At 48.1% G+C, this 26,245-nt stretch overlaps 1 protein-coding gene across 13 annotated transcripts in view; it reads right to left on the bottom strand.

The window, feature by feature from the left end:
* The window catches only part of LOC308180458 (dual specificity testis-specific protein kinase 2-like), a 105,136-nt gene that overhangs the window by 78,633 nt on the left and 258 nt on the right, over positions 1-26,245 (bottom strand). Inside the window, exon 1 of one of the 13 annotated variants that reach the window (XM_080562190.1) lies at positions 16,618-17,839. The exons of 10 other annotated variants lie outside the window; for them this stretch is intronic. Coding sequence is in view for 1 of the 3 variants with exons in the window: in XM_080562187.1 (XP_080418313.1) it covers positions 16,618-16,638 (21 nt within the window). In the remaining 2 variants the exon portion in view is untranslated. Of the gene's footprint in view, positions 1-9,582; positions 9,741-16,617; positions 17,840-26,245 lie in introns of those variants that run through there. 2 more of the 13 variants (XM_080562187.1, XM_080562189.1) reach the window with 2 other exon arrangements.

The raw sequence follows: 26,245 nt of genomic DNA, 5'->3' as shown, positions 1-26,245 counted from the left end.
AAATACATGGGCAGCTACTCATATTCCTGGAGCTCCCAGATTTTCCCCGCTGGAATTCAGTCTATGTGAGGAGAGCAGGCTTGGGTACAGGAGGAGACACCAAACCCACACACGTTGCTACCAGCTGCCCTGGCCGTGTTTTGCCAGGCTCCCCTACAGCCTCAAAGGAGCTGCTTGTCCCCTTCAAAGCTGTCCTGCCTGCAGGAATAGGGGAGAGAGATGGAAAACATGGTGCCACTTCTACCACCCTCTGGAGAAAAAGATGCATATCCCCATGCCTTCAGCTGTGCCCATAGCAGGTGGGGAGCTTCATCTGTGTGTAGCACCTCCCAGCTCTGCAGGACTGAGAGACGCATTGGTGCCATGCCCACCGCAGCCTGGCATGTTACTCACAGGCAGACAGGAAAGTCTTGAAGGCTATATAAAATATTGAAGAGAGCTTGCTCCCTGACAGATTAACTTGAAATTAGCTGCCATTCTGAAAAGCAAACCTGAGTCTTCTTCTGATCTTTCCCCACCTACAGGTACTGGAAAGACATAATAAATCATAATAAAGCAGTGAAGAGAAACTGAAGGAAGGAAGTACTGCATATGTTAAAGATCAGAAAACTGTTTCTGAAGTATTTGGACAAACAAGGTATATAAGTAGTAAAATCTAAAAAGGTGAGACATTTTCTTTTTTGTTCATTTGTTTTATTTAGAAAATCTCATAACTAATTAACCTGTAAACCCTGAGTGGGTTTATAGAAGTGATTTAGGCAAGTCAGTCTCACCTCTGTCCCTGGAAAGGTGTTGGAACAGCTTGTTCTGGATGCCATCTCCAAGCAATTGTAAGAGAAGGAAGGTTATGAGGAGTAGTCAGCATGGATTCACCAAGGGGAAATCGTGCTCAGCCAACCTCGTTGCCTTCTATGATGGCATCACCAGCTGAGTAGGTGGGGGGAGAGCAGTGGATGTCATCTACCTTTGGAGAACTCCAGCTCCTGCACGTCTACACGTACTGAATCAAGTCCCACTTGACAAGTTTTTCACAAAACTGATAAAGACTCATCAGGCCAGAATACATAAAGACATTTAGGCAGCTAAGATACAGTTTGGCTTCCAGCAAGGCTAAAGATTCAGGCACCTCATTATCCCAGTGAGAACTTGGCTTTTTTTGCACCAAATTTTGGGTTAGTTTTACCCAACTATTTGCAAAGGCCTGGAGGTCTCCCCAGTAACACTTCCCATGCACACAAAGTACCAAACCATTGCCTGCCTGATGGAAAATCTGTGGGTATTTTGAAGGAAGAAAAACACGACAAGAACAAAGGAAAAGACATGCTACAGGACAGTCAGCAGCAAAGGCTTCAAATTAGCTCACCTTTCAAAACGGATGATGATTGACAAGGCATACTGTTTCTTTGAAAAAGAAACGTGCAGAAGAGAGGAAAAAAAAGATATAACTCAACAACCACAAGCCTAATCCCGCACAATTACCATCTATTTCTGCTCCCTTTGCTACATTCTTTATGCATTTGCCATGAATTTTATTTTAGTTCTGAAGACTCATGGTATAAGATCCTTAACTGATGTCAAAAGGCACTTATTTCACCAGCATATATAAAACATTTTCCCCCCAATATCTAACTGATGCTATACAAATTGAAAAACAAAGCAGGGCATGTGGGTGTTTAAAAGAAAGCTCAGCATGTGGAAACTGTCAAGCATTTGAGCTAGCTAGAACATCCCCAACCCACCTGCTTCATTATGAAAAATGCATCAGCATGGAGAAAAGCTACTGTGACCTTACTGCCAGAATGTTTCAGAGGCTGCATCTGCTTCCAAGCATGGCTAAGAGCAATTACAGTAACTTGCCTCCTTTCACAGGCAGAGATGAGGGCTGGAGGCCATGGAAGGGCCTGGAAAGGATGTGGGGGCTGTATTGTCAACACACAAAGGGCTCCTTGCAAACCCAAACACGCTCTACAGCTGGTGAAAGCTAGGCCCCTTATCTTTGGGGTATCCACAAGCAAATCTTAACCACTCAGTGTGGCTCCTAGAAGCCACGAGATTATTTTTAGCTCAAGGATTGTTCTTGGTACAGATGGCCAGAGTTCTAAGCTGGAATAAAGGCTTGTTACTTCCATGCAGTACCATTGGCTCCCCACATGATGAATGAGCCTCTGTATCCATCTTCCCTCAAATGCCAAATAGCAGTAACAGCACCTTACTGGTCTTGCTCAGCATTCTGGTATGTTATGTAAACCCCATCAAGGAGAATCACTGTTGTCCGTTGTCATGGAGAAGACATCATTTCCTGCCCCACAGGTCCTCTCCTGCACACCTTGCTTGTCTTCCCCAAGCATTTGCTACCTACTGTCCGCAAGTATGCGCCAGTGCTAGAGACAGCCATGTGCCAAGCTGTGGGTGCTCCAGAAGCTCACTGCAGTAGTAATACCTGGCACTAACGGTATTTTATATGTTCAATAAGCTGCTGGAGTTGTACAAGCTCTTCACCATCCGTTTCTGCACTCTAGGAACCAGGTGGGGAATAACTTGATTTTACATGTGGAAAACCATTAGCAAATGGCTCAGTCCCAGAATTACCCAAGGCACCATTTTGGAGAGGGCCCAGCGAACCTAAGAACCATACTCCAACAGTACCTTTGTACCTCAGAGATGAGGAATGAGCTGAGTGGAGCAGACAGCTAATGGGGACCCATTTCCTGTTAACTGCTGTTCCTACAAACTAGAAGCAGGTGATGAAAAAAGGGTCCAATGGGTCCAGCTCAGATGCTGGCTGCCATGTGGGATGGAGACAGGCTGGATAGACCACAAAACCCTGCTCTTCTGAGGCCATTCCTAGGAAAACACTGACCATGATAAACTGAATTTAAGGTCTTAAGATTTTAAGGTCTTTGAAACCTCTGGGTGAGCAGACACCAGTCACCAGGTGTCTGAGGTGCTCCAGGCACCAGAGCTAAGTTCCCTTGTGACCTGCGGAGAGGCCCACGGTGGAGCAGGCTGTCCCCCTGCAACCCATGGTATTACCACAGCAGAGTAGATTTCCACACTGCAGCCTATGGAGGAGCAGGTGGATCTGACCTGAAGGAGGCTGTGGCTTGTGGAGAACCCCCACTGGTGCAGACTCCGGGCTGGACCTGTAGACCGTGGAGAGAAGCCCAAGCAGTAGCAGGTGATATGTGGGGAGCTGCCACCCATGGGAGACCCGTGCTGGAGCAGTTTGCTCCTGATGGATGGACCCTGTGGTATGGACCCATATTGGAACAGTTCTTGTAGAGCTGTGGAAAGTCCACACAGAATCAGTTCCAGAAGGACAGCATCCTGTGGGAAGGACCCCACATTGGTGCAGGGGAAGAGAGTGACCATGAAGGAGTGGCAGAAATGAAGTGCTATAGACTGACCACAGCCCCCCATTCCCCAGCGCCACTCAGGGGGAGGAAGTGGAAGAGGGTGGGTGGAAGGAAGGTGTTTTTATGTTTTTTCTTTGTTTCTTAGCTCTAGCTTGTTAGTAATAGGTAATATTTTTTTCTAATCTCCCTATGCTGAGTCTGTTTTGCCTGTGACGATAATTGTTGAGTGATCTCCCTGTCCTTATCTCAACCCTGGAGCCCTATCCATTGTATTTTCTCCCTCTTTTCCTTTGAGCAGGGGGAGTGAGAGAGCTGAGGAACTCGGCTGCCCACGTGAGTAAGACCACCACAACTGCTGAATTCACTCCAGAATCTTTGCAGATGTGCCACCTCAGACCAAACCATCCCCATGCTGGGCAGGGCAGCGTGACAGGAAGGAGACAGTGGTGGGTCCCCAAGCAGGAGGCATCTTGGCAACAGACTTGAGTCCAGCTGGGGACACAGACCTGCTGGTACACCTGTTGTGGGACCCTGCTACGTCAGAGGGGTCATCCTGGGAAAAATTCTGCTCCTTGTAAGCTTAAGAAGCCCCTGGCACTTTTTTCCTCTTGCACAATTTTCACTCTCCCACCCAAGCAGGACTACAGTAAATATCCAGCAGATAAAGCTGAAATCCAGTTAGAGCATTTCAGATGTTATTTTTCTGAGCAGTTGGCTCACCCAAACACTAGGGCTAAACAACTGATCTCTCCAGACAGCTTAAAAGAAATTATTGAAAGACAAAGAATTTGAAGCAAATTGTCTCAGTCTTCCATAGATAAGGGGAAGAAAAAGGTTTTTCTGCTTCTTAGCCTTCTTCTTGCAACAAAATAGAGAAAAATCATTTCAACAGGCTTTGCAGAGAGTGCCGTGCTTTGAAGGTTTCTCAGTGCTGGAAAAATGTAACTTTTAGACCTGATTTCATTGCAGGATGCAACTGAAACACAGAAACAAACCTTCCCTTTTCAAACTACACAAAGTTGGAGATAATTAATCCTCTTAGATACATCAGCATTAAAGAAGGCTCATTTCAGTTAGCCCACTTCTCAGTCTCTGCCACCCAAAACTTCACAGGTACTCATCAGCACAGTAGCCAACCACACATCTATGCTATCCTGGCCGCACTGACAGGCCAGCAACATGCAGTCTTCAAGACTGTATTGCAGCAAAGAAATGTGACTGAGACTCCAGGTTTTAGGCAATGGCAGCGGGGTTTGTTTTGTTTTTTTAATTGGAAACACAAATAGATTAGTTCACTTCATACTCTAAACAAAGCTAACAAAGCTCCTAAATGCCAAAGGCCAGCAAGAGAGCACCAGTGGGCGTGGAGACCCTCTTATCTGTATGTAGGGTCTAAAACCACAATCTACCTGCTGAAGGCTGTATGAGATAATTTAAAAGCTTCTGGTTTGAGATGAAGGTAACCAGATCCAACTCTGTACCACAGATGAGTGTTTTCCCAGAAGTTCAGCATCTCCACAGCACTTTCAAGCAGTGCATCCCTGCTCTGTGCTCATCCCTCGCCCAGACCCCTGTAGCTTGGCTGCGCAGAGCTGGGGAGATGGTCCCAGCCAGCAGCCTTCAGGTCAAGTCTTGCAAGAGAGAGGAATAAGAGTGCTCACATCCTCCTATGTCAGGGTGGAGTTTGTCAGTCTGACTCTTTGGCACACAGCAACACCACTGAGGCATCCCACATCTCCGGCCAACTTGTTCCAGGACCCACCCTGACACCTCCCACACACACATACACACTGCCATGGAGTGCTGATGTGGCACAGGACATATCCAGCTCCTCCTTGCACCTCTGAAGCTCCATCCCAACCGCTCTGGGAGGCCAAGTTGGGCTTCTCAAAAGCTCCCTTACAGCACCAGATGTGCCCTGAGACAGTAAGCCTAGGTGTGGGACAGCCAGCTGCTGGTGCAGGGCCAACAAAGGATTCATATCTGTCGGCTGCAGAGTTCTCAGACTCTGAGGCTGCACAAGCACATCTGGCTCCTGTTTCAGCAGTGCTGCCATGGGGACACAGACTGGGGGACACCACTGCCAGCATCAATAGTCTGAACTGAGCTTGCTTCGAGCAGCCAGGGCTACTCTCCCCTTTTTCTCTGCTCTGAGCTTTCCTCTTGCTGCTCCTTGTCATATCTAATCCACCAGGGGCTTATTAAAAACCCAGTGACTTATGGGAGGTTTAACTTTCCCATAGCTGGCTGACAAGCTGCCCAGATCTCCTGTACACCTCAGGAAGGCAAGCTACCCCTACTAGGCAAATCAATCATTCACTCCACTTAAATCCATTTCTCCATGTAATGCTATACAAACAAGCAGTATTTGCACTCCAACACATCATAAGTTTCTAAAGGCAAGCAAGCTGTTTCCAACAGCTCCCCACACAACATCACAGCCAACTAATGCCAGGGACACTGAATGCAGCAAGTCTCCAAGGAATAAGTTCTCACTCAGCAGCTCCCACAGGACCACAGAAACCCAGAAAGAGAAATAGATTTGTACCTGAGACATTTTCTTAGCAATGTAACAAAGCAGACTGAATCCCTAGAGCAATCCCAGCTCCATACAGTTCATAAGCATTACTAGTCTAGTACCACAAAGCAGGAAGACTTTGTTATTGCTAAGAGATGGAAAAACTAAGGCTAAAATATTTAAAAGCAAGTTAAGTAACTTGCCACATGATGAGCCCTATTAAGGTAGGATGTCAAGCCCGAGCTTCGAGGGGGGAGAAGGACTCCACTTGCCCCCAGGCTTACAGAAAAGGCTCTGCTCATTTGCCTTCCAGGGTCTCACTTCCTGTGGCTCAGTTGAGCACAGAAGAGCAGTTCCTGCAGGGAATTTCAAACAAGTGCCCTTCCTCAAAGCCAGATGCCTTTTCTCTATTTCTGAGCAATTTGCAAGGGAACCTCTGGGCCAGGTCAGACTGAATTGCATCTAGTGGACATGATGAATTTACATCCTTACCTGAGGATGCTCAGTCACATCTAGAACACAGGAAGTGCAGAGCATTGCAGGAGGCTTGCTACCTCCTGAGAATGCCTTTTCAAATTCCAGTATATTTTTTCAGCAGGGGACCTACTTGATAACTGATGTTTTGTATTGAATAGCTCTTAATGCATGTTTTTTCTTCTTCGAATCTGCCCAATAAACCTTTTGAAACTACATAAACTTTAGCACCAGGATATACTTTGGTCAGAAGCTGCGTAGCTTGGTAGCATGGCTCATTGTGCCTCATCAGTACTGCCCACTGTAGTGTCTCTTCACACACACCCCTAACATCACTCCATCCTCCCTAGACCAGCCTTGAGAGACTAGGTTTGTGGGACACAGGTTCCCAAAATGGCAGACTTGTGACCACAGTGGCTTTGTGCACCGGAATGCAGCTGCCTCTCCAGCCCCCTAGCCAGCCTATGCCCTGAGATGACCTCACTGGTGGATACTACTGGTGCCTGCTTTTACACCAAGCAGAGAGAGCAGTAGCTCTTACCTCAGCAAAGAGAAACCTCAGCAGAAATTGACCTGTCAAGGAGGAGGCTTGTGAAGACATGGCTCATGCAGCATAACCCTCCCTGGACATCATGGGCCATTTACACCTATTGTAATTCTAGCACCTTCAACAAACTTACAGCTGTAAGGAATTGACTCACAGTACAAGAACTTTTTCTAAACTCAACCACTCATCCCATTAAAGCAAGACAGGTCAGAATTGCCTGTGCTGTTAATGTCACTGAGGACAGGGGAAGAAAAGAGCACTGGCCAACCACTTGTTAAACGGCTGCAGTGACATTTCAGACTTAGTGGCCACAGGTTTACATCTCTGGCCTTAATCACTCACAGTAAATAACAGATGGGACAGGAGCCAAAGCAGTTGCTATCAATGCTCAAAGTTGAAAGTGGCTTCAGAAACTCTGCTCCGAGCCAAAACCCTGTAGCCTTACTTTCCATAAAAACAAGCTACTACTTTATATGAAGTTTTCACTGCAAAATCTACCTTTAGAGAAGAGGGAATATGCAAGACCTAAATGATAGGAATGACCCAGAAGTGTTTTCTTTAAAGGCCCAGAAGCCCTGATGTGTTAAACTCCAGCTGAATAAGGCTCCCAGCCTTCCAGATGAAAAACAGCTTCAGTGCTCATAAGACAGACAAGCAGTATGTTTCTACATACAGAAAGAAGCAGGGAGGTGACAAGAAAATCACAGCTTCTGCCTCCTACCCTTGTCTCACAGGGGCTTCCCTATTTACACACCATGACCTCCAGGTAACTCCCATGTCAATTCCCAGGCACAGATGCATTGGGGTGCAACCTAATGAGACTGAGCATGCTCCTGAAAGCTTTGCCAACTGGTGTTGAAAAGTGCTTTGATTGTGAGAGGACCTCCAGCTGCTGAAAGCAATGAGCTTACACATTGCTTTGCGACCCTCTGAAATGGCACAAACTACAGATTGCATCAAACCATAAGTTCAGGGGGTTATTAACTTAAAGAGAAAATAGTAACAACACATCAACAGCAAGCATCAGCAGTGGGGCCTGCTGAGGGATTTATGGAACAAAGAGGACATTGCCTGGCAAGCCAGTGAGGCAGAGACACTGGAAACACAGCTGTACCTCATCACCATACACAACCTCCATGTCTGGCACAGGTAGCAATGTTCCTGCAAGAGCACCTCAGCAGAGTAAGACATGATGGAAAACAGACAAGGAAATACAATTTGGGCACCCTCAGTGACTGAGCCCCGGCTCCAGCCAAACACAGTGGAAGGATGTGGGATGAGTGAACTGCAGGACCCTGTCAGGGTTCTCACTGTTGCCTGATCTTTTTGATGCTGGAAGGTCCATTTTCTGATTAACTGACATCCCAGTGCATCTCTCAGCCTCACTGCTCAGGTCCAGCTTGATTTTACTTTTTTTTTGGTCTGGGGACAGTACACTGTAACGTTTACCTTGTGATTTATAATCATCCACATACAGGTATGTCTGCTTTGTTCACTTCAGCTCCAGCTGTCATTTGTTTAGCCCCTTGCAGGTTTGTGCCATGCTGTGACTGACCTTGCAAGATAACTGCAATCCGTTCACAACACTCAGTGCTGCCTTTTTATCATTTGTTTACCCCACACTTTTACCTACACTTTGCATGCAGGTTTTACATAGCCTCCAGTTCAGTTTCCCCTATTGAGCGACTCTTTTCTTAAGAAAAACAAGATGCATTTGGGATTGAAGCTGAGGCAGGATCCTCCAGGCCCTGAGTGTGCTCTCTCCTCAGTACTGTTTCTACACTGAAATTACTGAACTTGTCAGAGAAATGGAAGAATGATGCCCTGGGCATGCTGGAAAGGAAAGGGCAGGGGAAGCAGGACCTTTTCTGCAAAGCAGAGACTGGGCTGAAAACACAGTTCTCCTTCAGCAAACCAAGTTGAGCCAGAATTGTGCAAGCAACATCAGAAGCAAATTACTTGTCTGGACATAAGGAGGGGTGGAATGGAGCAGCAGCCCAGGAGTTTCATGCACAAGCACAAACTGTCTTCTTGCCCCCTTAGTATCTACTTCTTTACTGCAGTCTTCCAAAATGCCCACAATTAATTTAATTCTCTAAATTAAGACCATAGACAGTGTTAGAGACATTGATCTCTGCAGACCACCAAGCAGGTCCCAGGAGCAGCAGCAGCTGGGAGATCACCCAGCTTTGCCCTGTCCTCGGCTCAGGATCAGCTCAGGCTTGAGGACCCGCTGAACCGCTCATCTCCCCAGGCTGCTCCTCCTCACCACTGCCCTCCCACACGGCTCTCCCCCACCCCCTGTCCAACTCAGCCTCGCCACTCAGGGGGCTGTAGGATAAAGTCGGGATCTTGCTACTAAAACCAGCTCAGCCTCCTTCCCTTGAACTCATCTGGGCTGAACTGACAAAAGCGTCCCCTTACGGTTTTTTCAAGGGCTGCTGGAGGCGGCTGCCCGGGGATGCACCGGCGGGGCTGCCGTGCTCCGCTTCCCCCGCTCCCGCTCCCTTAAAGTCTCGCTAGAAAAGGGGAAGGGAGCCGGGGCGCTTCGGTAGCTGCGGGGAGCGGGGCTGCCGCAGGCTGAGCTGCCTCGTGCCCCAGGGGCCCGCTCCGAGGCGCCAGGAGCTTCCCGGCAGCAGGCGCCGGCCGAGGCTCGGGGAGCGGTGGGGTGCACGCCGCGGACTCACCTGCTCCTGTTGGGACCCGCCGGGCCGCCCTCCCCGCAGCGGCCTTCGGCGCGGCTCGGCGCGGCTCCGCTCAGACCCCGCTGCACCGGCGTGAGCCCGCGCGGCCCCGCCCCTCGCGCCGTGCACGGCCCCCCCTCGCGCCGCGCCCCCCAGGGAAGGCCTAACGCCGCCGGTAGCCCCCGCCGGGCTCCCCGCGGGCGCCGCGGCCCTTCCCTGGGCAGCAGCCCCTCAGCCGGGCCCGCAGCCGCCGTCCAGCATCGGCAGCGCGCGTACCCAGCTCACGGCTCTTCCGACAGCTGCCCCCCCACCCCACCTCCTTCAAGCCCAGTGAGGGTGCCCCCTCCTGGTCAAGAATTCCCCCCCCCCCCCAGCCCGTGGTGGGGCTGCGGTTTGCTGAGCAGGGTCCTGCCCCAGGCAGCACGCTTGTGGCTAGTGCTGAGAGCTGCTTAGAGCAAAGGCCATTCAAATTCCAGACATGCCACATGTGGACATGTCTATCTCACATGAACACCACTGTTAGACCCTGAACTAATTAATGGAGACAAATTCCTGCACTAGGGCTTCACAGTACTTGCATGAAGCCAGAGGAGTTTGTGCACCCCCAGACTGAGGGGTCTATTTCTATTGCTATTTCTGTCTCTGACTACAGGCCAAGTCTTCCGAACTCTCCAGTGGCTCAGGCTCCTTGTCCAGCTGGTGCCAGCCCTGTCCCATCACTGCCAGGACAAAGGTCGAGGGCAGCTGTGCAGCACCCCTCACCAAGGGCTCCAGCTATCCACCTGCATGGGCAGGGTGACTCCCCTCACTTGTGCAATAGACACCACTCTGTTTCTCCACTGATACAAATACTGCTGTGACATGGGGTGAAGATACCCTGCAGACTTCAGCAAACCCCAGTATAAGAGCACCCAGGAGTCATTTAGGTCACTTGATGAGGATAAGACAATCAAAAATCTGTGTTGTGCGTAAGAGGGAGGCAGCTGTGACTGCAGAGATGCAGCTGATGACAAGAGAGGCTGGGCAGCCACAGCCAGAAACATCAGTGCCATCCCATTGACCCCAGTGTGCTCCAGAGCAGGATGAGGCTCCCAGGACAGAAACATGCTTAGCCCTCCATAGTGCTCCTGTCTTGGCCTCCATCACACCCAACAGCAGGGACTGGGGAGGGCCACAAGCAGTCCCTGCCCTCCCCTCTACCACTGCCAGCTCCCAGGGGATGATCCATGCTGTTGCAGCCAGAGGCACATGGAGTCAGGAGCAGCATTTATCCCAGGGAGTGACTCGTGGTGCAAGGGGGAGCATGTGGAGCAGTCATGCTGTCTGTCATGGGTGAGAGTCCTTAAATCCTGTCTTCAGAGGGATTAACCAACAATGGTGGTTTTCTCACAAGAGAATGAAATCAGGTGGAGCAAAGACGACTGGTTGGATATGGCAGGTATTTCATTTTAGGGGTGTCGCAGAGCTCCTTCCTCTGAAGCACCACTGGACACCCTCAATACAATGACACTTCACACTGGAACAGCACACTGACATGTGGAGAGGAACATCTACCTGCTGTCTTCAAGGGAGTTTTGTCCAGATCTCCCCAAGCCCCAGACATGATGCCTTGAAGCCCCTCCTACTTCCATATGATGACCCTCAACAAGGAAACAGAAATCCTTTCTCTCCAGGGTGCCGCATGGCTGTCCAGGAGCCCACAGTGGAGCAGGTGGATGTGGCCTGGAGGAGGCCGCGGCCCATGGAGAGCCCCCGCAGGAGCAGGCCCCAGACCAGAGCTGCAGCCCGTGGAGAGGAGCCCACGCAGGAGCAGGGGTCTGGGGGTCTGGTGTGCCAGAGAATGGAGGGCCACTTTGCCCCTGAGTAAGGGAGCCCTGGGAACTCCAGCTGGGCCTGCAGCAGGGTAACAGAGGGAGAGAGGGACTTGAGATGTCTAAGCGCATGCCTTTTTTGGACCCAAACTCAAGGGAAGGCTATGCTCTCCAGAGCACAGCCCCACATCACTCTGTAGGTTAGTGCCATGTAAGATATTTTTTCCCTTTATGCTCCTTGGGAGGCTTCTTCTAGAAATAAGACTTGTGCAATCATACTGCCTCTGCCTGTTTGTTCTGCCCCAGTCAATCTGGGGGCTCATTTGCCAGTTCAGCCACATTTAACAGAAGGCTCAAGACCTCAGAAGTGCTTGGTTTGGTGAAAACAAGCAGCACATGGGGAAGTGAGACCATTCTTGTGCTCCCAGTGTAGGAGGTGCTGCAGCATGAATTCACCCCATCACAGACATTACAGAATCCACATCCCAGAGTAACTGCCTTGAAATCTAGCAGTAGGAAAGGCTCTGGTAGGAGCTTGCCCCTTCTTAAACACTAAAAACAGCACTGCAGAGTACCCAACTGGAAGAAGTCCTTACAGGAAGTACCTAGTCAGCACAGTGACTGTTCATATCTGCCAAAACATCTGCTGCAGCTCCTCTTGCCAACATGGAACAACCAGATCGTTGACAGCTGAGTAGAACACCATGGAATTCTGGGTTCTGCCATAAGGGGGAAGTTTATAGCTTGAGAAATTGTGTGCAGAGACTCTTCTCATACCCCAGAGGAGGAAAACCATGGCCATGTGTCACCCTGCAGGGCACTACGGCTTACATTGGTGATTTATGCAAGCCTGAGGTTTCCACTGAGCCCATGTCCCACAACAATGCATAAACCTCCCACCAGCTCACCACACAGCTGCATTGGGCTACACACATCTATGTGAGCAGCTGCCTCCAGGACCTTGTCCATGAACATCCTGGAGGGCTGATAGCATCACTGCCTGTTAGCCTGAGCAGAGATAGGCATGTTTTCCCTTGGCACATCCCCAGGCTGCATGATCTGCTGCACACTGCACAGAGGTGGGAGAGGCCTGGGCTCCAGTGGGTAGTGGCATGCGCAGGGAGAGACCCCAGCCTCTCCTCTTCTGCCTGCAAAGCGCGATGCTCACCGATTGCTCTGTGCTGTGAGCCACTCATGGCAGAAATAAACTCTCAGTCAGCACAGAGTCACAGCATGGCTGAGGCTGGAAGGGACCTCTGGGTCCATCCAGACCAATTCGTACTCAATCCGAGCCACCCAGAGCAGTCTGCCCATGGTCACATCCAGGTGGCTTTAAAAGATCTCCAATGAGGGAGACTCCACGAGCTGTCTGGGCAACTGGATCCAGTGCTCCATCACCTGAACAGTAAAGAAGCGCTTCCCAGTGTTCAGACAGAATCTCGTTTAGACAGCACTATCAGCCCACTCACTCCTGCTCACAGGCAAGTCCACATTTTTTGGCTTATGCGAATCACCCTTAGCCCCAAAAAGATTGCACCCTCCTGTGAAACACAACAGCCAAGTGGAGCCTCGCTCCAGACTGGGCTTTAGGGCACTTATTGCAGGGTGAATTTGGAGCAATGGACACCTGCCAGAGCAGCAGACTGCTCCGGTTAATAAAAGACAACAGTGAAAGTACAATTTCTGGTGGACAGAGCACATCACCAGCACTTTCACCAGGCTGCACAGCAGCCAAGTTCTCCTTCCAGCTTGTGCTCACTCCTGCCTGCAGTGTGGAGCTGCGGGTCCTGTCAGGAGCCTCGTCACCAAGTGCCACTAGCAGATTTGGTGGACCCCAAAGCACCTGTCACAGTCTCTCCCAAGGCAGTGGTGTCCAGAGTCATGGCCTGCACAAGCGCAGTACTGGTAAATGCAGCAGTGACTGACAGACACAGCCGTGTGCGCCTGGGCTTGGCTCCATGGGATCCAGCCCCTCAGCTCTCCTGCAGCAGCACACACCTCTGTGGCAGCTCAGCCACATTGCTCCTCAGCTAGCAGCCTTGTCAAGGTCACCATGCTGCTAAACCTGCTGGCACAAACTACACATTGCCTTCTGTACCCTAGGCTCACCAGCATATCGCACAGCTCCATTTGCTGCACTTCCTAGGGACGTGGTTTCCTTGCATTTCCAGTCCTGCAGTGCTCAACTTTGGCTCAAAGCAGCAGCTAGCATAGCCTTGGAAGCATACACTCAGAGCTCCACAGGGACACACACAGCAAGAAACAAGATCAAACCTCTCCTCTGCCAACCACCAGGCCAAAAAAATGATTAGGTCAGCTGAAATAAAAGGGCCTGCAGAATCAGGAAAGGCATATTAGCAAAGAGTGTGCTCTCTTCCAGAGCATTAGGATCCACAGGCTGCATCTGACACGCAGGTCCCTATCCAGCTCCTAGCTGGGGCAAGCAGGATCTGCCAGAGCAGCAACCTCTGCAGCAGCACCTCTCAGCCAGACACCTCAGTCCTCTGCATCACATCATCCACTGCATGACTGCCTCCATCACTCACCCTGAGTGGACACACACCCTGCATGCTAACTGATCTGCTTCACAGCATTTTCCAAGGCTACACCATTGCTTTGATCCAGACCCCACCAGAAAGCACTGCCATACACTCTCCACACTTCCACTGCTCCTTCCCTCTGCCTTGTGCTGGCACAAACCTCTACGTAGACTGTGTTTGGAACCAGATCTGAAGACTGATCCCTCAGAGAATTAATTCAATGGGAGGAATGAGAAAATATTTTTCAGCTGGCTTAGATCCCTGGTCCTGCTTATTACCCAGGAGCACAAACCTGTGTATGGGATTGAACCCAACAAGCACCAGAATATGAATAGGATGCCCCTTCTCCAGCTCAAACCTGAACAAACACAAGGTCAGGCAACCTCGGCCTTGCTGCAACTACGGGACCCGCTTCCCACCTCTGCGTAAGAATATTCAATGTCCCCCTTTATGAAACCTTGACCACCTCCTCCAGTATTTTTTCCACTTGTGCCACAAGCTGAAGCACAGGGACCTTTTCCAAAATAAAGACTGCATTTTTTGTTCCACAGGATGCTCCAGGATGCTAGCTGAAAGCAGGGGAAAGGACACAGTGTTCAAATACACCGTATCCTCACTCTCAGCAAGACTAATCCAAGCTAGCAGTGATGCTGTTCCCTGCTGTCAGCAACAAGCAGACACAAAATTGCAGACTGGTTGAAGCACCTCAGGTCCATGTGCTCCAACCTCCTGCTCACACAGGGTAACCCAGAGCCACTTACCCAAGACCATGTCTAGATGGGTTTTGAATATATCCAAGGATGGAAGAAGCTCCACAACCTCTCTGGGCAACCTGTGCCGGTGTTCTGTCACCCGCACATAAAGAAGTGTTTCCTGATCTTCAGATGGAACCTCTTATGTTCCCACTGGTGCCTGCCGCCTCTTGGCACTGGGCACCACTGAAAAGAGCCTGCCTCTATCCTCTTGGCACCCTCCTGTCCTGGCTTTGGCTGGGACAGAGTTAGTTTTCTTCATAGAGGCTTGTCTGATGCTGTGTTTTGGATTTTCAATGAAAACAGTGCTGATAACACAATGTATTCAGTTGTTGCTGAGCAGTGCTTACAAAGACTTTTCTATTTCTTGTGCTGCCCTGCCAGCGAGGAGGCTGGGAATGCACAAGAGCTGGGAGGGGACACAGCCAGCACAGTTGGCCCAAACTGGCCAAAGCAATATTCCATTTTCATGGTTTCATGCTCAGCAATAAAAGCTGGGGTAAAAGAGGATGGGGAGAGGGTGTGTTCAGGGCAATGGCATTTGTCTTCCCAAGAAACCATTAACTTGATGAGCCCTTCTTTCTAGGAATTGGCTGAACACCTGCCTGCCAATGGAAAGTAGCAAATGAATTCCTTGTTTCGCTTTGCTTGTGCATGTGACTTTTGCTTTACCTAGTAAACTGTCTTTATCTCAACCCAAGAGTTCTCGCACTTTTATCTTTCTGATTCTCTCCCCTATCCCACGTGGGGAGAGCGAGCAAGTGGCTGTGTGGTGCTGAGCTGCCTGGTGGGACTAAACCACCGCACCTCCCTTCAGGTATTTGTACACATAAATAAGATTCCCTCTGAGCCTTCTCTTCCTCATGCTGAACAGTCAGAGGAACATGGGGAAGGCAAGTCAGGCAGAGCTAACAGGAACCACTGCAGTTTGACAATTCAAGGAGGCTGCACTAACATTTGGCCATGTTGATGAGACACTGTCAGCTCTCCATCTCAGTCATGCCTCACTAGGGAATGTGTTCCAACATGCAGTTCACCCAACAGCTCTGCTGTTTCCCCACAAAGCCCCTGGGCTGAGCAGCAATGCAGGCCTGCTGAGGAAGTCTTTGTGCATCTGAAAGTATTTGATCACAAAGGCATTCTTGGATTTTTTTTTAATAAAGGAAGACAGACATCCTGCTTCCTCCAAAGAGGGAATCGGAAGTTGTGTAATTACTAGGTGCAGAACTGTTTATATCTGACCATATGCTCAGACCCTCTTTCTATTTTCAACAGGTTTGAACATCCTACTTCAGTACAGGTTTGAACATTCCACTGCAGTACTGACAGCTAGGACCAAAGGACCTTTACACCATCCATTCTTTAGCTGACAACAGAAATCAATCCACAGAAAGACAGTGCAGTACCACAGACTATTGGAGTAAGACATGCTGCTCAGCTCAGACAGGACAAGTATCTATTCTCTCCACTTTCACAGAACAGGAACTTAGAAACAATTAACCTGCAGCAGACAGAGGAAGGATTTACATAATTTTAAATGAATAGACAAAATAAAAATAGAGGCTTCTAAAAATACAGGACTGTGGTGCTTGGGTCAAGAGGTCTTTTCACATCAGCCCTGCTCTTTTATCCCACTGTTTGTCTTCTGAGGCAAACAACCTCACCAAGGGTTACCTGAAGGGGATTCTCCAGCTGGACCCGGTAATCTGAAAGTAACACTACAGAGAGACTTCCCTTTTCATTTTACTATTTTTGAGTGAGTTCAGTATTATTGACAGGAGAGGGACAAAAACAGATTATTTCTTTCTCTTTTCAGATCTTGGAAATCCTTTGGCTCTTTATACATCCACAAGCAAGTATTTTCATTTCTGAAGCCATTATTCTACTAGGATTGGTTTACACAAAAGGCATTAGAGAAAAAAAAAATTTACTCACCCTAGGAGTCTTTGCCCTCATCACCTCACGATTTCCCCAAACTCTTCAAAAAGCTCAGCAAAGAGAATAACTACTTTTCTTCTTCCTTTAAAGTCCTGGATGACACACCTCACAGCCATTTCTTGTTGCCTAACACTGCAAAGCTCTTTGGGACAGAATTTAGCTAAGCAGTAGTCTTAAAAATAAAGCTTATTCCTGCTGTACAGCACAGCCTTCACCCTGAGCCCACAAAGAACCTGCTCAAAGGACCATTTCCAGCCCTTCCTCTCCACTGCAAAAGCAAACAATTTCCTGCTAATGTATTTAGTTTTCTTTGTATCAGTTCACATTTTAAATTAAAACAAGTCTGAAGAATGCCCAGTGGTCTACGAAATGGAAAAGACTCCATGTCAAATCCTTCTCCTTTCTAAAGAGCTAGGAAGAAAGTTGTTTGAACCACACCTTTTGCAGAAATCAAAATTCTCTGGACCATTGTTCCCAACAGGTTTAAAGACAATAGTCCAATGAAATCAGAGATTTCAAAATCTTAAAATGAAAGTTTACTAAAAGCACAAACCTGGAATGCAGGAAATTAATCAGAAAATAAAGTAATTGAAATATTGCTCAGAACGGCCCTCAGTATCATATTTTAATTCTATTAAATTCATAAAGCATAATGCAGTTTAAGTTGCAATACGCTAAAACCCACTTTTTCAATCAAACGTCCAGTCTGTCAAGGGTAAGTTGAACTTATGCAAGTTTTGGAGAAGTGGCCAGGATCTCTTCACACCTGCTCAGGCAGGAACTTGAGTATGAACTCAGCAGTAGAAAAGCCCCTTTGTCATCTGTTCACTCACCACCTGAGGCTCTGTTGTTCTCTTAACATCCCAAGACAGGCTTCATTTAACTTCAACCTTGTCTTGTGACCAATCTTGCATACTGTGGTTGCCAGTACGTGGCTGCAGACGGTAACAGTAGACATGAAAAATCTACCGGTTTTGTAGTTTCCCACCTATGACCACATCCTTTGGATCTTCTTCCCATAACAGCTCCTTTGGTCTTCAGTAAGCTAAAACTCTTCTATAAAATAAAATTCCACAACATTCACAGACATCTTGTAAAGCGTCTGCCACATTTTAAATAAGCTGACAAAATCCAGTAGCTTCCATCACTAGATGCTTCTTCCTATCTTCATACACTCTTCCTATTTGTCCTTTGGGGTAAAACTAGGCCCTTATTTATTTATTGGCATGTTCATACATGTGGGAATAGAAATGTTGTTTTTGCAGTGTTACATTGTATAGAAGGAAGGAATGTGGTATTGAGATATGCTTACAGTGATAAGAAAGCTCAGCAGGTGTCCTCCTAAAATGCAGACAACCAGACTCCTTAGAGCAATCAGGTGAAAATCACTATGTTAAGTCAAGCCAGATAAGGGGAGAAAACATTACCATCTCAAAAACAGGCCGGCAACTGAAGGCCAGGCATTGTCTGTGAAGCATCAGGTAGATTGTGAACCTGGATTACCCACTCCAGTGGGGAAACAGGGGAGGGTCCTGTCATCAAAAAGTATATAAACTGTGTTTTTGGAACTAGTAGGTGCGCTCTCCTGCTTGTGGGGCGCCCGCCATTGCAATCGCGAATAAATTACTACTTCACTGAGATCCTCGCCTGAGCCTAAGTTATTGGCTACTGAGTGTTTCTCACAATTGGGGGCTCGTCCGGGAGCCGGTCACCTACCAGGGAGCCCCACCGCCGCAGCAGCAGGAAGGCATGCCCCGCTGATTTCAGCGGTCCTGTGCATCGACGGTGGCGGTTCTGCGGAGAGCTGACAGAGGGCCCGAGACTGATTAAAGAGGCAGGATCCGTGAAGTAGTGGGGAAAAGGAAGAAGGTAGGCACTCAGGGTTTTAAGAATTGATCCGGTAACTCTGTGCACAGACCAAGGTAAGAAATATTAAGTATTGCCTCGGGGGTCGGGTGAGACTCTGTGTGATGTGTGATGTGTGATTGAGACGTACTTTTGTACGAAGCGAGTGTGGAGTCCTGATCCGCGGTTCCGTAGCTCCGCGAGGGGCGCGGCCGGAGACGGACGAAGCGTGAGATAAGGGAGAGAAAGGAAGAGTCTCGGGAAATTTGGTGTGCGGTAATCCTTGCACGGGGTAGTGCTTGGAGTACACCAGGGAAATTTGGTGTGCGGTAATCCTTGCACGGGGTAGTGCTTGGAGTACACCAGGGAAATTTGGTGTGCGGTAAGCCTTGCACGGGGTAGTGCTTGGCAGTACACCAGGGAAATTTGGTGTGCGGTAATCCTTGCACGGGGTAGTGCTTGGAGTACACCAGGGAAATTTGGTGTGCGGTAATCCTTGCACGGGGTAGTGCTTGGAGTACACCAGGGAAATTTGGTGTGCGGTAATCCTTGCACGGGGTAGTGCTTGGAGTACACCAGGGAAATTTGGTGTGCGGTAATCCTTGCACGGGGTAGTGCTTGGAGTACACCAGGGAAATTTGGTGTGCGGTAATCCTTGCACGGGGTAGTGCTTGGAGTACACCAGGGAAATTTGGTGTGCGGTAAGCCTTGCACGGGGTAGTGCTTGGCAGTACACCAGGGAAATTTGGTGTGCGGTAATCCTTGCACGGGGTAGTGCTTGGAGTACACCAGGGAAATTTGGTGTGCGGTAATCCTTGCACGGGGTAGTGCTTGGAGTACACCAGGGAAATTTGGTGTGCGGTAATCCTTGCACGGGGTAGTGCTTGGAGTACACCAGGGAAATTTGGTGTGCGGTAAGCCTTGCACGGGGTAGTGCTTGGCAGTACACCAGGGAAATTTGGTGTGCGGTAATCCTTGCACGGGGTAGTGCTTGGAGTACACCAGGGAAATTTGGTGTGCGGTAAGCCTTGCACGGGGTAGTGCTTGGCAGTACACCAGGGAAATTTGGTGTGCGGTAATCCTTGCACGGGGTAGTGCTTGGAGTACACCAGGGAAATTTGGTGTGCGGTAAGCCTTGCACGGGGTAGTGCTTGGCAGTACACCAGGGAAATTTGGTGTGCGGTAAGCCTTGCACGGGGTAGTGCTTGGCAGTACACCAGGGAAATTTGGTGTGCGGTAATCCTTGCACGGGGTAGTGCTTGGAGTACACCAGGGAATTTTGGTGTGCGGTAATCCTTGCACGGGCTAGTGCTCGGAGTACACCAGGGAAATTTGGTGTGCGGTAAGCCTTGCACGGGGTAGTGCTTGGCAGTACACCAGGGAAATTTGGTGTGCGGTAATCCTTGCATGGGGTAGTGCTCGGAGTACACCAGGGAAATTTGGTAACTTATAGGTGTGCGGTAGCCCTTGCACGGGGAAGTGCTTGGCAGTACACCCCCATTTTCCAGGATAGGAAAAATGGGAAATATGAGTTCCAAGGGACAGGGAGATATCCCTGGGGGAGTGCCTCCCGACTGTCCTTTAGGAAGGATGTTGAGAAATTGGAAGAATAACCCCAAAACTAAGGAAAAAGATAGGGAGAAAATGGTTAAATATTGTGTATCAGTCTGGACGAAAGAACCAATTAAAGGAGCTGCAGTATTTTGGCCAAAATACGGGTCTGACAAAGATTGGGTATGTCAGGCCTTAAATTTTTATGTTAATAACAAATTTCCATTTTCGGAAGAAGAATCGGAGTATGCAGCTTGTTGGATACAAGGAATAAATTTGGTTTTGAGCAAAAATCAGAATAAAGAGGGAAAGAAAAAGGAAGAGACAAGTGATAAATGGGACCTTCTGGATAACTTACCTCCTCCTTATAACCCCCAAGTTGCTGCAGCAGCAGCGGCTGCTGTAGCAGTTTCTCCGAAAGAAGAGACAGGAACTATAGATAACATTAGCTCTGGGAACAGGAGGTACCCCAAACTGGTAAAAGAATTAGAACAAGGTAGAAGAGGTACTGAGAATTTTGCCTTCCCTGATACTAACAGCACTAACACTATCTGTGTATCCTCTTAAGTGAACTTCCCCCCCTCCTTACCAGCAGAGAGGTTAGGAGTTTCCTAGGACCTAACTTATACTCTTGGGGAGGGGGAATTATGTATATAAATATGTTGTTTACAGGGAAAGAAATGGGAATGATCAGGAGGAGAGCTGCAATACAAAAATGGGAAAGAACTCATCCTCCAGGACCAGGGGTAATACCGGCGGGGCAGAAATAACCACTTGCCGATCCTGGCTGGAAGAATAATAGTGTGCAACACAGAAATCATATGAGAGACTTGGGGTCAGAATGAGAAAGTACTTGGGGATGAATCCTGAGGACCCGGTATCCCAAGGGCTCTTGAAAGTTCATTTTGTGATTGAAGCCTGGCAAGATGCACAGAAAAATGCTCCAGAAGGTGGGGGGGATGTAGTGAACAGTCACTGGGGGGCCCTCCTGTGGGAGGCCCTGAACGTGTGTGTCAAGAGGGGAGATGAGAAGGAAAAGCAGAGAGTGAAACTAATGGTATTGACAGTGTAGCAGGTAGTGAGGCAGAGGGTTGGAGAAAGAGGAAGAAAATCTTCAGGGGGAGTCAGGGCCAGGATGGAAAAGAGGGGAAGAGAGATGAAGGAATGGCAGGCAAGGAAAGCTACCCGTGTTGTGACCTGAATCTTAGCAGGGACAGGCTTTGATAGGATGTTTTAAGTGTGGGCAGGCTGGCCACTTCAGGTAGGAATATCCGGAGTGGAAGAAGGAGGAGAGAAGGAAAATGGGATGAGGGAGAAAGGTATGGAATTAAGTTGGCTAATGACTGAGACTTTGGAGAAAGTACAGGCTGGAGAAAGATAGGAAGAAGTGTTAAAAAGGGTTATTAAAGGTGTTAAAGGTGTGGTATGTAATGTTTGACAGAGCTGTTTTTTTGAATGAGTTGGGAAAGTTGAATGAGCAGGGAAAGAGGATGTAGGCATTATCTAAGTAACCATCTAGAAGTTTTGGTATATTTGCTGTGGTGTTTGGTCAGGTTCCCAAGTATCGAGAAGGGGGGGGGCAGGGGGGGCAGCCTGCTCCACCAGGGGCCTCTCCACAGGCCGCAGGGGGCTTCGGCTCCGGCGCCTGGAGCGCCTCCACCCCCTCCGTCTGTGCTGACTTTGGTGTCTGCGGGGAGGTTTCTCGCTCCCCGCTCTCCCAGCTGCTGTTGAGCAGCAGGTTTTTGTTTGTTTGTTTGTTTTCGTGGATGTGCTCTCACAGAGGCACGGACTGTGTTGCTCATGGCTTGGCTCTGGGCAGCGGTGGGCCCCTCTGGGGCCGGATGAAATTGTCCCTTATCTGCTACGGGGTGGTTTCTGGATTCTCCTCGTGGGGGCTGCCACTGCAGCCCCCTCCCGAACCTCGCCATCAAACACAATACACAGGGGCAGCTAGGTCATTGCTGGCCTGTAAAGTATCAGGGATTAAATTAACTAATGAAACCCTAACAAGTGATGGGGGTAGAAGGGGCTGGGGTAACAGTGCCACCTTTGGGGGGTACCAAGCTGAGACTAGGGGATAAAATGATCTCTGGGCAATTATTGTATGTACCCAAGGCAGGGACTAACTTGTTGGGAAGGGATTTGATGATGAAATTGGGCATTCAAATAGTAAATTGTTAGACTGGAATAACAGTGGTATTAATGGAGTGCTCTCAGGCCCTGAGAGCAAAGATATATTCACCTCTGACTGGAAAGACTCTGAAGTGGGGGCGGAAGCAACAATACATATGGACAGTTTTACCTCAGGGGTTTACAGGGCCACCGATTTATTTGGGCAAGTTCTAGAACAGATTTTGGAGCAATTCCAACCTCCCAAGGAGGAATTTCTGTTACAAAATGTGTATGATTGTTTATTGTCAGGACAGGAGAAAACAGTTGTGAAGGAAGCTACTAACAAGCTATTCAACTTTCTGGGAAAGCAGGGCTTGGGAGTATTGAAAAATAAATTACAATACGTAGAAAGAGAAGTCAGGTATTTAAGGCATCTAATGTCTGAGGGAAAACTGAGAATAAATCCAGAGAGGATTCAGGGAATTGTTGAAAACTAAGAAAGAACTAAAAAGTTTTTAAGAGAGATTTCTGTAAGGAATCAGGAGCCACGAAGCCTGAGGGAAAATGGATACTCCCTGATGGGAGAGAAATGCTGAATAAAGCACCAATGAGGCAAATATGATGTTTTACATCAAGAGAGTCATTGGGAGATGCAAGCAATGTGTGATGTTGTGCTAAGAAAGTATGTCTGTGTAGGAATATACACTTTAGTGAAGCAATTATGCAGAGGATGTACCATATGTCAAAAGGCAAATAAAAAGGTCATTTGTAACTAACCTAGAGGGGGACGGGAGCCAGGGATTCGACCTTTACAAAGTATACAGGTAGACTTTACTGAGTTACGTAAAGGAGGGAGATTTAAGTACTTGTTTGTCCTAATTGGCCACGTGACTGGATGGGTGTAAGCTTTCCCCTCTTATCTGCCACTGCAAACACGGTGGCTAAGGTATCACCGGAGCAAATAGTCCCTAGATATGGGATAGCTGAAAACATTGATTCAGATCAAGGAAATAATTTCACTTCACAAGTACTGCAAGGGTTAATGCAGGCCTTAGAGATTGAGTGGGCTTTTCACACCCCCTGGCACCCCTCCTCTTCTGGGAAGGCAAAGCGAATGAACCAGACATTAAAGAAGCAATTAACTAAATTAGTGTTAAAAACCCAACTTCCTTGGGTAAAATGTTTACTTTTAGCACTCCTCCAGGTTCAAACAGCACCAAGAAACAATATAGGAATTTCACCGTATGAGATGCTGTTCGGATTACCCTGTCTGGGCAGAAGGGATGAGATACCACAATTCGAAACAAGAGAGTTTTCTTAAGAACTGTGTTCTGGGGTTGTCCTCTTCTTTGTCATTTCTCAGGACCCGTGGGAAATTGGGTCCTGATTCAGACCTGGAAAGGATCAACTCCGGCCCGAATGGGAAGGACACTTCCAAGTACTACTAACCACTGAAACAGCCATAGGAACTGCGGAAAAAGGTTGGACTCACTATACTCGAGTGAAGGCATCCGTCGACCCTAGTACCTGGGAAGCTGTTCCTACAGAAGACTTGTTGGAAGCTGAAATCGAAGAGAAAAATCTCATAGTGGACTCTGAGCGGGATAAGAGCTTGCGATTGTAAACTAACCTTTTATTTTCACAGGTAACTAATGAGTGTGACTTGTGATTGAGAGAAAGGACTGGCCTATAGTGAATTGAAGTGTTCCCAAGGGGGGTTTGTTATGGTAGTAGTGTATATCTTATTCTTTGTATTGATAATTATTTGGAAACCTAAGGTTTAAAAATAATGACAGGGAAAAATCAATTATTAATTTTGTTTTTAGTGATTATAGGCCTCAGAGAAAGCCTTGGTCAATTGGCAACTTGGAAAAGGCATGACCAGATAATAGTAAGATGGGATACCCCATAAAAATATGGGTGAATGTGACAGAGGGTTATGTACCACAATCTGTCATGTTTGATGTTTGTGAGGTGTTAGCTTGTGGAGATTTAAATGCCCAATGACAACTGAGCAGAGACAACAAATAACTGGGAGAGGCCCAACAGCCAGATTGAGAATAGCTGTATGGAAACAATCCTCTATTGCCATCAGAGAAAGGGAGAAACTCAAGGAGAAAACAGGAGAGAAAACAGGAGGCCCTCTTTGAAATGCGGCAGTTCAAACATTTGAGATTGAAACAGGGTATGGGGATGTGAATGCCTGGATAGAATGGGTCAAATATACTGTCCAGAGTCTCAACCATAGCAATTGCTATGCTTGTGCCTCGGGATGACCGATTGCCCAGATAGTGCCCTGCCCATTGGGGTGGACCAAGGATTCCCAGGGAATGCGATGTATGATTGCATTGTACCAAGAAAAGACTGCCTGGGGAAATGAGGCCTGTAAGTCTCTCTCTTTGCTGTTCCCTTCCTTGCATGATAGCAGTATCAGGGCTCCCCCTGTATTCTCCACAGCTATAGGTAACCATACAGCTTGCCTCTCACGGCAGGGTGTGAGTGCTACCTGGCATCTGGGAGAATTTGCCTTGTGCACGAGGACCTTGAATGCTACCGAGGACTTGATGGGAAACTATTCAAGATTTGAGATCCCCAGGGCAGATCTCTGGTGGTACTGTGGAGGGAAGATCTTACGGTCCACCCTACCATCTAACTGGGGAGGCACTTGTGCACTTGTTCAATTAGCTATACCCTTCACCCTGGCATTTGAAAGAGAAACATCACAAATACCCAGAAGAAGTAAAAGAAGCTTAGGAGTATCATTTGATGATAGAGCGTACGTAGATTCTATTGGGGTGCCTAGAGGAGTTCCCGATGAACAGGAAGCCAGGAATCAAATTGCTGCAGGGTTTGAGTCACTGTTCTGGTGGGTAACAATCAATAAGAATGTGGATTGGATTACTTATATTTATTATAATCAGCAGAGATTCATAAATTATACAAGGGATGCGATACGAGGAATCGCTGAACAACTAGATGCCACCAGCAAAATGGCTTGGGAAAACAGAATAACATTAGATATGATTCTTGCGGAGAGAGGTGGTGTGTGCATGATGCTGGGCAACCGTTGTTGTACTTTTATCCCTAACAATACTGCCCCGGATGGCACAGTAACTAGAGCATTGCAAGGGCTTACCACCCTTGCCAATGAATTGGCAGAAAACTCAGGAGCAGACACTTCCATCACAGGATGGTTGGAATCTTGGTTTGGTAAATGGAAAGGGATGGTAGTGTCCATATTTACATCCTTGATTGTAGTAGCAGGAGTTTTGACAGCCATTGGTTGTCGCATTATCCCCTGTGTAAGGGGACTTGTCCAGCGGTTAATTGAAACTGCACTTTTGAAACAAATGACCGTGGATCCACCACCCTACTCAGATAAGATGATGATATTAGAGGAAATGGAAAGCAAAGAAAGTAAAGAAGAGGAAGACATCTACCAGATTACATCTTAGAGAAAAATTTTGCAAAAATCAACAAATTATAAAAAGAGAAAAGGGGGGAATTGTGGGAATAGAAATGTTGTTTTTGCAGTGTTACATTGTATAGAAGGAAGGAATGTGGTATTGAGATATGCTTACAGTGATAAGAAAGCTCAGCAGGTGTCCTCCTAAAATGCAGACAACCAGACTCCTTAGAGCAATCAGGTGAAAATCACTATGTTAAGTCAAGCCAGATAAGGGGAGAAAACATTACCATCTCAAAAACAGGCCGGCAACTGAAGGCCAGGCATTGTCTGTGAAGCATCAGGTAGATTGTGAACCTGGATTACCCACTCCAGTGGGGAAACAGGGGAGGGTCCTGTCATCAAAAAGTATATAAACTGTGTTTTTGGAACTAGTAGGTGCGCTCTCCTGCTTGTGGGGCGCCCGCCATTGCAATCGCGAATAAATTACTACTTCACTGAGATCCTCGCCTGAGCCTAAGTTATTGGCTACTGAGTGTTTCTCACATACAGCACTCAGCATAACAAGACTGAGCTAGATCACAGGTACGGCTGGGTTTACTTACAGACATACTAACAGGTCCAGCCCTGCCCACTTTGCAACACAACTTCATCCATTACACATATCCCCAAGGGCATGCTGGTCTGATGGAAATTCTCTTGGACCTCTAT

This window comes from Anser brachyrhynchus (genome assembly GCF_964034855.1).
Source record: "Anser brachyrhynchus genome assembly, chromosome: 19".
In the NCBI taxonomy this organism is placed as follows: domain Eukaryota; kingdom Metazoa; phylum Chordata; class Aves; order Anseriformes; family Anatidae; genus Anser; species Anser brachyrhynchus.
The sequence above is the reverse complement of the archived record's forward strand: the minus strand, read 5'-3'. Positions and strand labels throughout refer to the sequence as shown.